We start from the raw sequence: 14222 nt of genomic DNA on the forward strand, positions 1-14222 counted from the left end.
GTGCAAAGAGTGATGACAATTTGGGATGATTCTGAAACTGAAAAAAAGCTGCTGCTGATATAAGAACTAAGATAATTAGCCACTGTGAAGCTGAAACTATGTTGTCAAAGTGCATTGAGTGGTTTGAGATACAAGAAGAAGCAGATGCTATGCAAGTGTTATGTTTGCATAAAATTCGTAACATTACCTCCCAAAAGGCTCGAGGGGTAATGAAACAAAAGAAATCGACTGACTTTTTTTGAAAAGAAATTTAATTATGTAATATCATTTTCTTTTTAAATTTTTTTATGACATTACTAAACTAATGTAAGTCCAATATTAAAAATAGGTATGTATGTAGATATCTGTACTATGATTTTCTGATAACCAATAAAAAATAAATAATAAAGTTTAATTAAAATTTCATTAGGTTATGTATTATGTAATAAAATAAATGAGTTAGATGACCCGGTCTATTGTAAATATAATGTTTTTAATGTACATATTATATTATCCATCATGGTCTCGGTCCCGTACCCTGACAGGCAATCGAAGTACTACTGTATATAAATCCATGTCCATTGTGTCAACCTGTCTAAGAAGGAAACCAACTTAAGTCAGTAAAATAGTTCGGTCACTTGTGATTCCACCGACAGGTTTTGCTGTGTGAAATAGAAAGTGTTATTTCGGTGATTATTTTTATTCAAATTATACAGTAATAACCATTCTATACAAAACTCCAAAGCCACTGTGTTAAACTATAGTGATTTTTTTTTCTAAGCAAAAGTGTTAGGAAGGTCTCAATCTGCAACAGAAGCAAATGCCCAACAGGTAAATAATCATCTCAATGACCTGGGCTAGAACCAACAAACTACAAATCAACCCTGCCAAATCAAACATGATCATATTCAAAACTAAACTAGATGTCAGGTGGCCCCCCTCAGGTCAAGATCAATAGCATCCAACTTCCCCTAGTACTGTTGTTGTTTGGTTTTTAGGAACATTAGCAACTAAGGCCATATCGCTCCGGGATATGCAGTGGTCATTCCTTGATCTATCTGCATCTTACGTATTTGGTGGTGACAGGCTCGAACCCCGGTCTAATCAAGAAGTGTGTGCTACGCACTGCTGCCCATTGATATACAAGAGGAAAAGAGTGGGGGAAAGAACTGAACCTTGGGGGACACCGGCATTAGTGGAGAAGTTAGAAGACAGAGAGCAATCTACCATCACCCTCAGTGAGCGATCAGAGAGAAAACTGGATAACCAATTACTAAAAACAGTTGGCAAACCGTAAGATGGAAGCTTGTTTAGAAGACCTTTATGCCAAACACGATCAAAAGACTTTGAGATGTCAAGAGCAACTACTTGTGTTTCACCGAACCTTTCCATTGAATTAGTCCATAAACGGGTAACATAAGCCAGAATATCACCAGTGGATCGACACTGACGGAATCCATACTGGCGATCATTGATCAGATGGAAGGTTTCTAGGTAGTTTAAGAGTTGGCGGTTAATTGATTTCTCCATTACTTTAGAAAGAGTAGAAGTAATTGCAATGGGACGATATTGGATGGGAGGGATTTGTCACCCTTTTTTAGGAACTGGCTGGATATGAGCAAATTTCCAAGCAGAAGGAAAAACACCTTTGGAATAAGAAAGTGAAAAAAGGCGGCAAAGAATAGGAGTAAGTTCAGGAGCACAGGTTTTGAGAACAAGTGGAGAAATACCATCAGGACCTGGAGCTTTCTTAGCATCAAGATTCATCAAAATCCTTCTGATATCCTTTTGACGGAAGACCACAGGAGGCACTGAATGGAGCGTGTTAGGAATGGTGGGAGGTGTTTTACCAAGATCATTAATACATGAGCTGGAAGAAAAATGGGATGCTAGCAGGTCAGCTTTATCCTTGGCTGAAGTGACAACAGAACCATCTGGTTTGGACAGAGGTGGGAACAGAGATGGGCAAAAGTTGCGGCCAATAGCTTTGGCAAGAGACCAAAATGCTCGGCTACCATTAGGGCAAGAAACAAGTTTTCTACTCTTAGCCTGTTCAAACTCTAGTTTGGACTGATTAATAACTGCTTTACAATTGTTGCGAGCTTTGGTGTAGGCAGAAAATGAAACTGAAGAATCAGAAACAAGCCAATTACGATATGCAACATTCTTCTCTTGGACAGCCTTAGCACATTTATTGGAAAACCAAGGTTTATTTAAAGGACGAGATTTTAAAGTGGAGTGTGGGATAAAGGATTCCATTCCTGCAAGAATGATTTCACTGACACGATCTGAGCAAACGTTGACATCTGAAGTTTTGAAACAGTAATCAGACCAAGGAAAAGAAGAAAAGAAGTCTCGCAGGTCATCCCATTTTGCATTCTTGTAATGCCAAACAATACGAGGTTGGGAAGAGCCATGAGATAAAGGTTCCATCGGAGAAGAGACAATCACCAAGTTGTGATCTGAAGTGCCTAAAGGACCTCTCACTTCGACCTTGTACTTAGAAGGGTTGTTTGTGAGAAAAAGATCAAGCGTATTGGCTGTATGATTAGGATTGTCCGGTATTCTTGTAGGTAAATGAACAATCTGTGCTAGGTCATTAGTAATTGCAAAAGCCTCAGCATCTCTACCTGCTGGGTCGGTGTGACTAGAAAACAGAAGCCAGCTGGAGTTGTGAACATTAAAATCACCAAGGAAAACTGCCTCACTGTTAGGAAAGTTGGACTGGAGAAAGTCAAGTTGCAAAGAGAGGAAGTCAAAGAGCTCTAAGTGATTAGTGGAGTTGGGAGAACGGTAGAGACAACAGATGAATTTGACACAATGAGGTAGAGAGATTTTAAGCCAGAGAAGATCAAAGAGAGGAGATTCCAAATTGCCAAGTCTCTGATAGGGAATATCAGAACGGACATATGCACAAGAACTACCTTTGAGGCGAAAGGAATCATACAGCAATAATTTGGATATCTGAGATGAGCAGTAGTTGAATCAACCGATAACTGAGATTCATTCAGAAAAAGTACGTGGGGTTTGGAAGACTGCAAGTGGAAATGGACATCGTTGAGATTAGAATTGAGACCATGTATATTTGTGAAATGAATTAGGAAGTCCTTGGGAGGTTTAGATCTTTTCGCAGATAAGCTTGCTCTATTATTTTGACAATTCATGGTGTATTCAATAGTAAGAAAAAGTGGATGGGACATGCTGTATGAAGTAATGAAATTTTTGGATATGGCGTATATGTGGTAAGAATATACCCAGATCCTTGACATAACGTGGCCTCGACAATGTTCCCCGCATACACACTACTCGGACTCGCTCCAGTCACTATCTGGCAGAGTAGAGGTAGCAAGATTATACACTAGCTGATCCAGAAGCCTCCTAGAGAGTTACAAATAGGTTCGGTCCGGTGTACTAACTAGCAGCCGGTCTGCGAACACCGTTTTAGAGCTGTACCCTCGAAATGTAAGGAATACTGGATCTCGCCATGACGTTCATCATAACCTCAAAAGTCATCAATCATACTGCATGATGGAAGAGATAGAGAAGGGTTGACCGGAACTTAGCTCTAGAGACTAAACATGGGTTCCACCATTTCAAGCCTCCAATAAGCAAAGTGGTGGTATTTCACCAGTTGATGAGAGTCATCTACCACCTAGTACTTCCTGGTAACAGAGGGGCGGCGTTCCTCTATGTGGTGTGGGCCCCACACCTCCACCGCTGCTTACATTGGTTCACACCTCGGTGGTCACCCACCATGTACTTATGCATGGAGGTTATACCCAGGATTACTATCAGTCCCACCATCGTGAAGGTGCAAGCAGAGGATTTGGCTGTCACAGACCATCTGGACTTCGCCGAAATTGGGTCCACTTGACTTGAGTGTCACCCGAATATCAGTTCCATCAGCGTTTTAGACGCCCAGGTAGCAAGTACAGCTTGTCTGGCATATCTGAGAGAATGTCTGTGACAACCTCAAGGACCTTTGGGTCTAAGACTAATTCCTGGATCCGGAGTAGCAATAGCACTCTTCCGCTACTCTTTCCCTCTCTGTTCCACGCGGGATGAAAAACCTTTAATATTATTATTATTACCCCCCCCCACCTGTTGCTGGCACCTGATCGATGTCCCTTCCTTTCTGCGATCAGAATGCAGGATTTAAAGATTTTCTTTTTCTTTTTCTTCGTTCTCGTGTTCTGCCCTGGCCTGGGTGTCTCCAGGTCAGGCTAGCAACCTCTCACCCACTCTAGTTTTTTTATTATTTTTTTTATTATTATTGTTTTTTTTTCCCCAAATAATCTATCATGAAATGGGGCTCCCCTGAGCCGGGGGAGTCCCCCTCCTCTTTCATTCTTCCCACTCTTCACCTTACTCTAGTTTTCTTTTCCTCCCTGGGAAACTTGTTCCCCAAGGAGGAGGGCAAGTAGATAGTAGGAGAGGCCTTGCCTTCCCACAGCTAGGGACGAGTACCTGGAAGTAGAAATCTAGGTGATCACTGCCTCCAGGTAGCCAAAAGGCCAATACACAACACTACACTACACTACACTACAGAACACACACACAAGCTCACAGACAAAACTTTTCGGTCCTATCACTTTCTCCCATGTGGGATGAAAAACTTTTTTCTTTCTTTCTGCTTCCTTTTCCCCTATCCCAGTTCAACCGGCACAGAATCCTTCATCCTGTGCGGGATGATTTTTTTTATTACACGACACACTGTCCTTACCTTGACAGGATCTGTAAAAACTGAACAGAGCAACGAGGCGAATATGAACTCTAGGAGTTGCCCATACAAAAATACAAATGCAATAAGCAAAAGTGTTCTTGGTCACTTGTATACTGCATTAACACATAAATTGGCTATTCAAGTGCAATACATCTCTATGTATATTGGAATAAAGATATCGTTATTTTAAAATATTATTCTTAAAAAAAGTTTTAAATATTGCTATATATCATGTCTTACATAAATCTTAATGCTATCCCAGTTAACAAGCATTTTTTATGTTTTGGAACACATCCTCTCATCACACCATTATATTGGAAAAATTGCACTTGATTTAAGAAACTTTCACTTTATGAATTAACTTTTTTTTTTTTGCTTATACTATATAACACTGCTTTCGTGCATCATTTGCCACTACTAATACTTCTCAGGAATGCATGTGTTTATAAATCAGGGGTTACTGCATGATTATCCACTTGGGCCATTGGCCAAAAGCTAGAAGCAAAAAAGTCTGCAATGAAGCTATAAAGCATTTATGAAATTGTTTGAATAATGACAGTTGTAATTAGGTGCAACCAACAATAGACACATCACAGAATCCGATTCAAACTTTATCATAGTGTGAATTTGACTGACACTGCAAGCATGCTATTTTTGGAAGCTACAGCAAAGTTTTCTGTGGGCATACAAAACCGACAATTGCAACTGAAATTTTAGAAAAGTGCCACAACAGTTACAATGAGCAAGAGATTTAAAGAAAATCTTTATATAATCAAGTTCAACTGAAATATCTATTTTAAATAAATACATGGATAAAGTATGTTTCCTTAAATCAGGAGTCACCAAACTACGGCCCGCAGGCCAGATCCAGCCTGCGCAGTCTGTTCATCCGCCCCACCCCGCACTGTGCTAAATGATCAAAATTTCACTGCCAGTTCCAGGCTTTTCTTGAGGAAATTGACTCTGAATTTTGTGACTTACCTTATCACACAACAGTGAGGTGGCTTAGCTGCAGTAAAGTCCTGTTTCGTTTTTATAAGCTACGAAAAGAAATAGATATTTTCCTCACCGAAAAGGATAGAGCTGATACACTTCTATCAAATCCTACCTGGCTAACAAAATTGTCATTTTTGGTTGACATAACATCTCACACATGAATGAATTGAATTTAAAACTTCAAGGAAAGGACAACTTTATCTGTGACCTTTACCGAATCATTAAAGGATTTTGAAGAAGGCTATTACTTTTTGAAGCACAACTAGAAAGAGGAGAAGATATCAATCTCGAGTTTCCAAAGAAAATTATTAATGACTTAAAAAAGCATTTTTTGGAAAGATTTTCAGACTTCGACAGAATTGAGACTGATGTTCTTTTGTTTCAAAATCCGTTTCATTGTAACGTTGATGACGTGCCAGTCGAACTACAATTAGAGATCATTGATTTACAAGCAAATGACCTATTGAAAGAGAAACGCAGAGAAGGAAATCTTGTAGAATTTTATCGCTGCTAATCTGATAATGAGTTTTCAAAATTAAAGAAATTTGCCTCTGGTATCAGTGTTCGGTACAACTTATGTCTGTGAGCAAGCATTTTGAAAACTGAAATATGTAAAGTCCACATATCGAACAAGGTTGAGTGATGAACATTTAAAGGCAATTCTCTTGGTTGGGTGTAGCAATTCAAAAGCAAACATTGATGATGATATTTTAAAAGCTAAACGCCAGTTCCATAAATCACATTAATCTTTTCTGCTTATCTTATTCCTAATGTCGCCTTCCTTGATAAGTTTTTGATAAATAAATATATTTGTTATCTTTATTTTTCTATATATTCTTTATTTTTGCATATTTTGTGTATTGGTAAATAAATACATTTGTTGTCTTCATTTCTGTTGTATTTAATGAATTGTACATATTGAACAAAATAATTATATGGCCCGTGTTCATCAATCTCTCAGTTATCTGGCCGGTCGTGAAGTTTGGTGACCCCTGCCTTAAATATATAACATACCCACTAAATTAGCATAACTAAATTTAAATAAAAATATTTGGCAAAACCTTCAACTTTTTAGGGCATATCTAAGCAGTTTATATATATCTTATGTCTAGTCTAGTATTCAATAACTGTCAACAGCTACAAGAATTTAAAGAACAAATATACCAAAGATTAAAGAAAAATGATAAATAAAAAATACCTGTAAGCAGTTATATACGTGATTCCTCTTACTTATGAGTAATCACACCTGGCACTGCCCACTTTTCTATAGGTCACTGTCAGCAGGAATTAAGAAATAACTCACACACCAAAAAGATTTGATCTGTGAATTAAACCTCTATCCAATTTGGACAGTCCTCTTGACACTGACCACATACAACATTCTCTAGTTACTAGATTAAAATCAGGTTCAAAATGAGAAGAGGGGAACGCACACACAAAACCAATATTCAGAGTTAGAGAATTTTTGTCACAAATATAATCTAACCATATCAATTCATTATTTCAGCAATTCTCAAAGCCACATTTCTCATGAAATAATAATTGCAACAGCATTTGCCATACAGTGCAAGGAAGTCACAGGTTTTTCCTGCATGGCAACCCCCCCCCCCAAAAAACCCACCAATTAGATAAGAAAATACAAATTATATGATTCCCTCCTCATACAGGTAACTATCCGGTTGACCAGTGAATTTATTCAAACTGTCATCCTCAACTACCTGCAAGGACAACTCATTCCAGCAATCAATGACTTGCTGGTTAAAAGAAAATTTCCTACAATCTAATCTAAACCTCAACCCCTGTATTTTGAATTTATGGCTCCTAATCCTGGAATTCTCCCTAATGGTGAAGATTCCACCTTCATTCATTTTACTAATCAATCTCAGTGAAGTATAAAACTCAATCAGGTCACCTCTGAGATGCCTGGTTGCCAAGCTCTGTAGCCACACATAAGAGTCTTTCCTTGCACAGTTATCCTTTTGCCAATTCACCATGCAAGTAGCCCATCTTTGGACCCTTTCAAGAAGCTCAATGTCTTTTTCAGATGAGGTCTCAATACTTGAACAAAGTATTCCAAATTTGGTCTTATATTTGCCCTACGCAGTGGGATTATGACTTTCCCATCTCTACATGATAACATTCGATAAATCATCGATAGGACCCAATGGGCTTTCCTGGCTGCCTGTTTAGAAAACTGTTCAGAAAACTTCACATCTGCCTGTATCATAACTCCCAGATCCCTTTCTTTCTCTACTGTTTTTAATTCAGTTTCATTCATTCTTTGTCGCATTAAAACTTAGCTGCCACTTTTCTGACCATTCCTGAAGTCTGTTTAAATCATCCTGAAGGAGTGCTGCTTGGCAATGATCATTAATAACTCTACCAATCTTTATGTTATTTTCAAATTTTGACACCACACCTTCTATCCCTTTGTCTATGTCATGTCTTGTTCTGCTCATCTCTGGCTAGCCACCCACTCAGGGTAATTGTTTCACATTTGATAGCACTTCACTTTTATTTTAAGAGTACAATGGATGATACTAAACCTAAATATATATCCAATATTTTAAATTAAATAAAATAAAACATAAGCCTGTAGTATGGCAAAAACTGCAGAGCGAAAATTAACCCAAATAAACAAACGAATGAAAAAAGAGAATAGACATAAATAGTAGCCCGGAAACCCTTGTATAATTTCGAGTTTTAAATCCAATTAACAAAAACTATACAAATTTTAGGATAATGCCAAATACATATTAATTTATTTTGGCATAAAATTTTTTCCACTTTTTTAGGATTGTAAAATTTAAAACAGTAAACTAATAATAATAATAATTATTATAAGCAATGAATAACGACAACCACGGCACGCACAAATTGCACAAGCGAGATATGGAGTAACAAGCGTAAAAATAGGAATGAAGAGAAGATTCTTAAAATTTATTTAGGCTTTTTTTTATATATGACTGAAAATATTTCAGGGAAGGGGACACACATTTCACCATAACGTAAAATTCCACAGAATTCTAGCTATCAGTATTATAGCAAATGCAATATGATCGAGTTTACTAGCCGTTTATAATGAATTGCACTAACAGAAAATAACCCAGAAAGTGCAAATTGTTTTATGGCAGTGGCCTTGAGAAACGTGCTTTAGTAAAATGTGAGCTCGCGTGGGGTGATAATAGTGAGTTTTTACGTTAACCCTGTGAAGTTCTTTCCAGGAATTTTAATTTTGACCATTATCATGGTGCGACTAAGGGTGACAGCGTACTAGTAAATCTACCAAGAAAAGGAAAGTGACCAAATTGGATCAGAAAATTAATATAATAAGGATGTATGAAAATGGTCAAACATTAACAAGTATCGTGCAGAATTCAGATTTGTCAGTGTCAACAGTAAACACAATAATAAAGGAGAAAGACAGAATGCGAGAAGCGGTGAAGGGAATGGCACCAATGAAGTCAACTATGATAACCAAGGCTATGAAATGCATATCAGTTTTTACTGTACAATTTCTTCCTTTTATTTCTTTTCTTATGTGCCACTCCAGCTACTTCACCGCTGTCCCCAGATAAAGTTTCTAATTGAACTAATTAAAAATATATAATTTTTTCTATATATATAACTAATATATAAAAATATATATAACTATTTTTCTTCATTCTTCTGAGGATATTATGTGGTTTTTGTAATTTCGGCATATCACAGATATAGTAGCAATATTTTATTAGTCATTCCTGAGTTACATAAAACTCGACTTACGTAAGAAGTCCTGGAACTTATCTCTTACGTATGTTGGGGACTTAACTGTATTTTTGGATTAATCGGGAAATCAATTATCAGAGATTTTTTTTTTTTTTACCATCTATCCCGGAAAATCGAGAATCTACTGTATTTTAAAATCCAATTAAATATTTCATATTTAATTGTAAATATCAAATAAATATTTATTTAATTGTAATTTAATTTAATTTCAATTCCATATAGCTAAACATTCAAAATGCACATAAGGGTAAAGAAAAAAAAAACCCAGATTTTTCATAATGCACTGATCTGCAGTATCTTTGCCGTTATCTCCTTTGACTCTTAAAAAATATTGCCATTCATTTTTAAGACACACTCACTCCAAAAGCTTTGTGAATGGCTACATCTCATCAGAGGAGTGGTAGACACTGCAAACTGCTAAATTTCCATATAGAGCTACAACATGAGAGATGTTAAGTGATAATTACAGCAATAAATTTTAAAACAAATAGCCTAAATAATTTCCTCCCTAGGGAGGTTTATTTATTTATTTATTAGTATTTTGTTAGTTTGTTAGCACATTGGCTTCTGTGGCCATAATGCACCTCCCAAAGTTTTTGCGTTATCTACTCTGATCCAAGCCTGAGGCAGGATTTGAACCCACGACCTTTGGGTTGCCAGGCAGGCAGGCAGGCACTTTACCCACCTGGCTAGCTGGGTCGGCAGGAAGGTTTATATCAATAATACAAACTCGACAAAATACTTACTTCAGTTCTTTCTTCTCAACATCTATTGGATCATGAGTTTCAGTGTCCATGGAAAATCGTACTTCTTGTGAAGCCAGTGTTAATGCACTATAATAATAAAATACATATTGCATCATAATTAAATTACTGTATATAATTATATACAATTTATAATTGTGTAGATAATTACTATATTATAATTACCTTTATTAGAATAATGGAAAAATATTTACAAATATGAAAAATGAGAAATGTGCAAAAATGTGGTTTGGCTTATAAAACTTTGCAGCTTTTCAAAAAAATGCATGGCACACATCGCAATTTACTATAAGTCAGTAATTGTGCCCTTTCAACAAGGGCAGAATTATTGACTTTTTGGTCATTCGTTTCACATTTCCAGTGAGAGCATGAAAAAGAAACATCAAAATACCAGGAATATTACATTTATACCAAATATAAGTGGCTCCAGAAGAAATTAATAAATTTCTTCTAGATTCACAATTCTTCCAGCATAGTGAATGGAGTTGTGGAGAATACTGTGCTTAATTTAATATAATATTAAAAGCTCATAAACTTTATACCACAAAATTAAAGGTGAAATTGAAACTAACACTTCATTTGTGAAAAGTGTATACTTTTTTTGTACTAGTCTGTCAAAGTTGATGAAATGAAAATCATATAAAAAAAAAACAAGAAAAAAACTACAAACCAAGGCCAGAATTATTGACTTTCAAATGCAATGTTATATTCAGCTTTCAGAAGACATAATAAAATCTGGATTGAAATTTAAAAGAAGTTGCAACATAACATAGTCACTTTGTGCAAGAATTGTAGGAAAACCTGATACAAGGAAAGCCTCCTTATTTTTAAATTGTTGTTGTTGTTATCTGGTTTTTAGGAGCATTAGCAACTAAGGCCATATTGCTCCAGGGATATGCGATGGTCATTCCCTGACCTTTCCGCATGCTCCGTATTTGGTGGTCATGGGCTCGAACCCCGGTCTAATCAAGAAGCGTGTGCTACACACCGCTGCTCCTGCCCATCTGGCTACGGAGACGCCAAATTATTTGGTAGGTAGGTGAACATTACAAAAGTCAATAAATATTTTGTCAATGTCTACAGATTAATTAGAAAGGCATAACCATACTGCACTTTTAAATCTGCCTTTTATTTAGAGTAGTGCAATATGAAGGCAACTCATGGCAGTGTGTTTCCACAATAGACTGATATACTAAATTGCAAACTTAAGTTTGCTCTTTGCTACCTACAAAATCAGGTTTTGCCTTTCATGTAAAACTAGAAGGGTAGATTCTATTTTCAGTTAAGTTCTAGAGACTGTTTTCTGGACAGTGGGCTTTGACTACTCACAATTTGAGTTTTGATCATGTTTACCCCATCATGACTCAAGCACTGTATCATTCACTGCATAAAATGAAATGTCCTGTTCACAATCTATGATGACCACATATGGCCAGAGGAATTTAAAAGACAAAGCCTACAAGAATATTAATGTAATTTATGATATTATGTAGATTTAAACAAGCAACACATGTAATTCTACTTTCAACCTTTCCTAAACATGACCAGATACGAAAATTGTATGGAAATTGTACAAAACTGGTAAATCTTTCAAAGTTTAAATATCACGTTTTTCTCTCAAATTCCCTCTGTTCTCAGTTTCTCCCACTTCCTGGCTTGCTTTTCAATTTTTAAGGTATACAGATAATGTCAAAATTACAAAAATCATTTTGCTATTTCAGTCTTGTTTCTTTTCTTTTTATTGACTTTGCCAGCTATTTTCAGCTTCCCTGAAATTGTCTTTTTTTTTTTCTTTTTCTTTTTCTTTTTATCCAATCTGAGTTTTGACAGATACTGACTTTTGCCCATGAAGCATAAGGTTATGCTCACATTAGAGATGACGACACTTATCTGCGAGTTCACCAAAATTGCCAATGCTGTTTTTATAAATACACCAGTGGTTTTCAACCTTTTTTTAATAACGGCACCCCTAAGTAATTTATTTTATTTTGCGACAATCATACTCAATTTTCTCAAAAAAAAAAAAAAAAAAAAAAAAATATATATATATATAAAAAATATATGTGTATGTATGTGTGTGTTTTATACGATATTTATTACAATAATATAATTATAAAAATTACATTTCATTACACAAATTATATATATATACATACACACAGTATATAATTTTATTCTTTATACACAGGTATTAAGTAAACATCAATTACAGATCACTACAAAATTAGAAAGATACTCAAACTTAAACCCAAATTACGTGGCACACCTGGAATGTGTTAGGGTGCCGTGGCACCCCGGATGAAAACCACTGAAATACACCATCACCACTATTTAGCAAAACTCAGGGAACTTCCATGACAGCCATTCAGAGACCTACTGGTCTATCATCAGATAACAGACAGTCTATATACAAGTATTACCAAATGTAATCTAACGTATGAATAATATAGGGGCTAAGTAAATAGCCAAGCAGTGTATGGATGAAAAGCTTCCATTACTTGATAGTGAAATGAAATATAACCCAGCAACATATACTACTTTATTGACCTAAAACAGTGGTACTACAGAAATAGATCACGGAAGAATTATGAAGAAGGGTAGAGCAAACATAATGATCCAGATCACATCTGCTGAATTAATCCTGCCTATCAACTCTACCATTAAGAAATAGTTTAAAAGAAGACCAATAGTTTCAAAATAATGTGACTGATCATGGAAAGGACAGTACAGTCCCATTATTGTCTAATACAGCTTTCATGCAGGAATTTGATAACCTCACTTGAAGAAAGAAAAAGATATAATTAATTATAAAACAAATCTATAAGTCTAAGCATTGTTCAACGAAAGATGTGCCAACGTCCTCACCCCTCCACATATACTACACTAAGTTTCATTATTCAAACTTTTAGTTTGGTTATTTGGAGTATTAGCAACTAAGGCCATATTGCTCCGGGATATGCGGCGGTCATTCCCTGACCTTTCCGCATCCTCCGTATTTGGTGGTGACAGGCTCGAACCCCGGTCTAATCAAGAAGCGTGTGCTACGCACTGCTGCTCCTTCCCACCTGGCTACGGAAGCGCCACCCAAACTTTCAGTACCGTTCCCTGTAATTGTCATTTCTCATTCCCTGATAACATCTTGTACTAATTATCATTCTAGGAGCCACAGTTCAAATCCTGTCCACTCAGTGCTGAGTTGCAATCAAAAGTGGCTGCAGGACTTTCACCATGCAAAACAGCAAGCTAAATTTTAGAATGAATAATTCACAGACAGATAGATTATTTATAAGATATATACATACTGAAACTGAGGGAAGACAAATATATCAAACTGAAGAGCAATGCCTAAAGATTTGATGAGCTACAGCTATAGATTTTGATATGCACGTCGGCAGCTATTCGACAAAAATCCTACTGGTAATCAAGCTCCTCCTAAAATATCACTTTTTGCTATGATAGCAGTGATTTTATCCTTCAGTTCAACTATATTCCTTAGTAATGGTGATCAACAGATGTCATCTTTCACGAACCCCAAAGATAGAAATCCAGTGGCATCAAATCTGGGGACCATGAAGTAAATGGGACCTGACCTGAGCAACTAGTCCATTCTTCCCTGGAAGTGATAATCCAAGCATGCTGTCATCACTTCTCAATGACAATGAGGTGGAGCATCATCTTGCTGGAAGAATAATCATCTTCAAGACTCAACAGCACTGATTTGTGGTATCAGAAATTACTCAAGAATATCAAGATAAACAACCTGGTGATAATTTTTTCATGAAAAATGAAAGGCCCATAAACTTTCTCTTTCTCTGTATTGACATAACCACTAACATGAAATGTGGATTCATCACTGAACCTGATATGCTCAAGAAGAGCATTTTCATCACTCCTTGCTTGCATTTCCATACAGAAATTGGCACACTTCTGCTGTAAAAGTTTTTGTAGCACTTTGTGAACAATTAGTTGTAGCAGACTAGAAAATCTTCTAG

At 36.3% G+C, this 14222-nt stretch overlaps 1 protein-coding gene across 1 annotated transcript in view; it reads right to left on the minus strand.

The window, feature by feature from the left end:
- Dis3 (exosome complex exonuclease RRP44-like protein Dis3) overlaps positions 1-14222 on the minus strand; it is a 219245-nt gene that overhangs the window by 53451 nt on the left and 151572 nt on the right. The window contains exon 15 of the mRNA XM_090385074.1: positions 10213-10299. Coding sequence (XP_090241200.1) covers positions 10213-10299 — 87 coding nt within the window. The remainder of the gene's footprint in view (positions 1-10212; positions 10300-14222) is intronic.

Source organism: Mastigoproctus giganteus, chromosome 11, assembly GCF_048544385.1.
Source record: "Mastigoproctus giganteus isolate SK-2022 chromosome 11, ASM4854438v1, whole genome shotgun sequence".
Classification (NCBI taxonomy): domain Eukaryota; kingdom Metazoa; phylum Arthropoda; class Arachnida; order Uropygi; family Thelyphonidae; genus Mastigoproctus; species Mastigoproctus giganteus.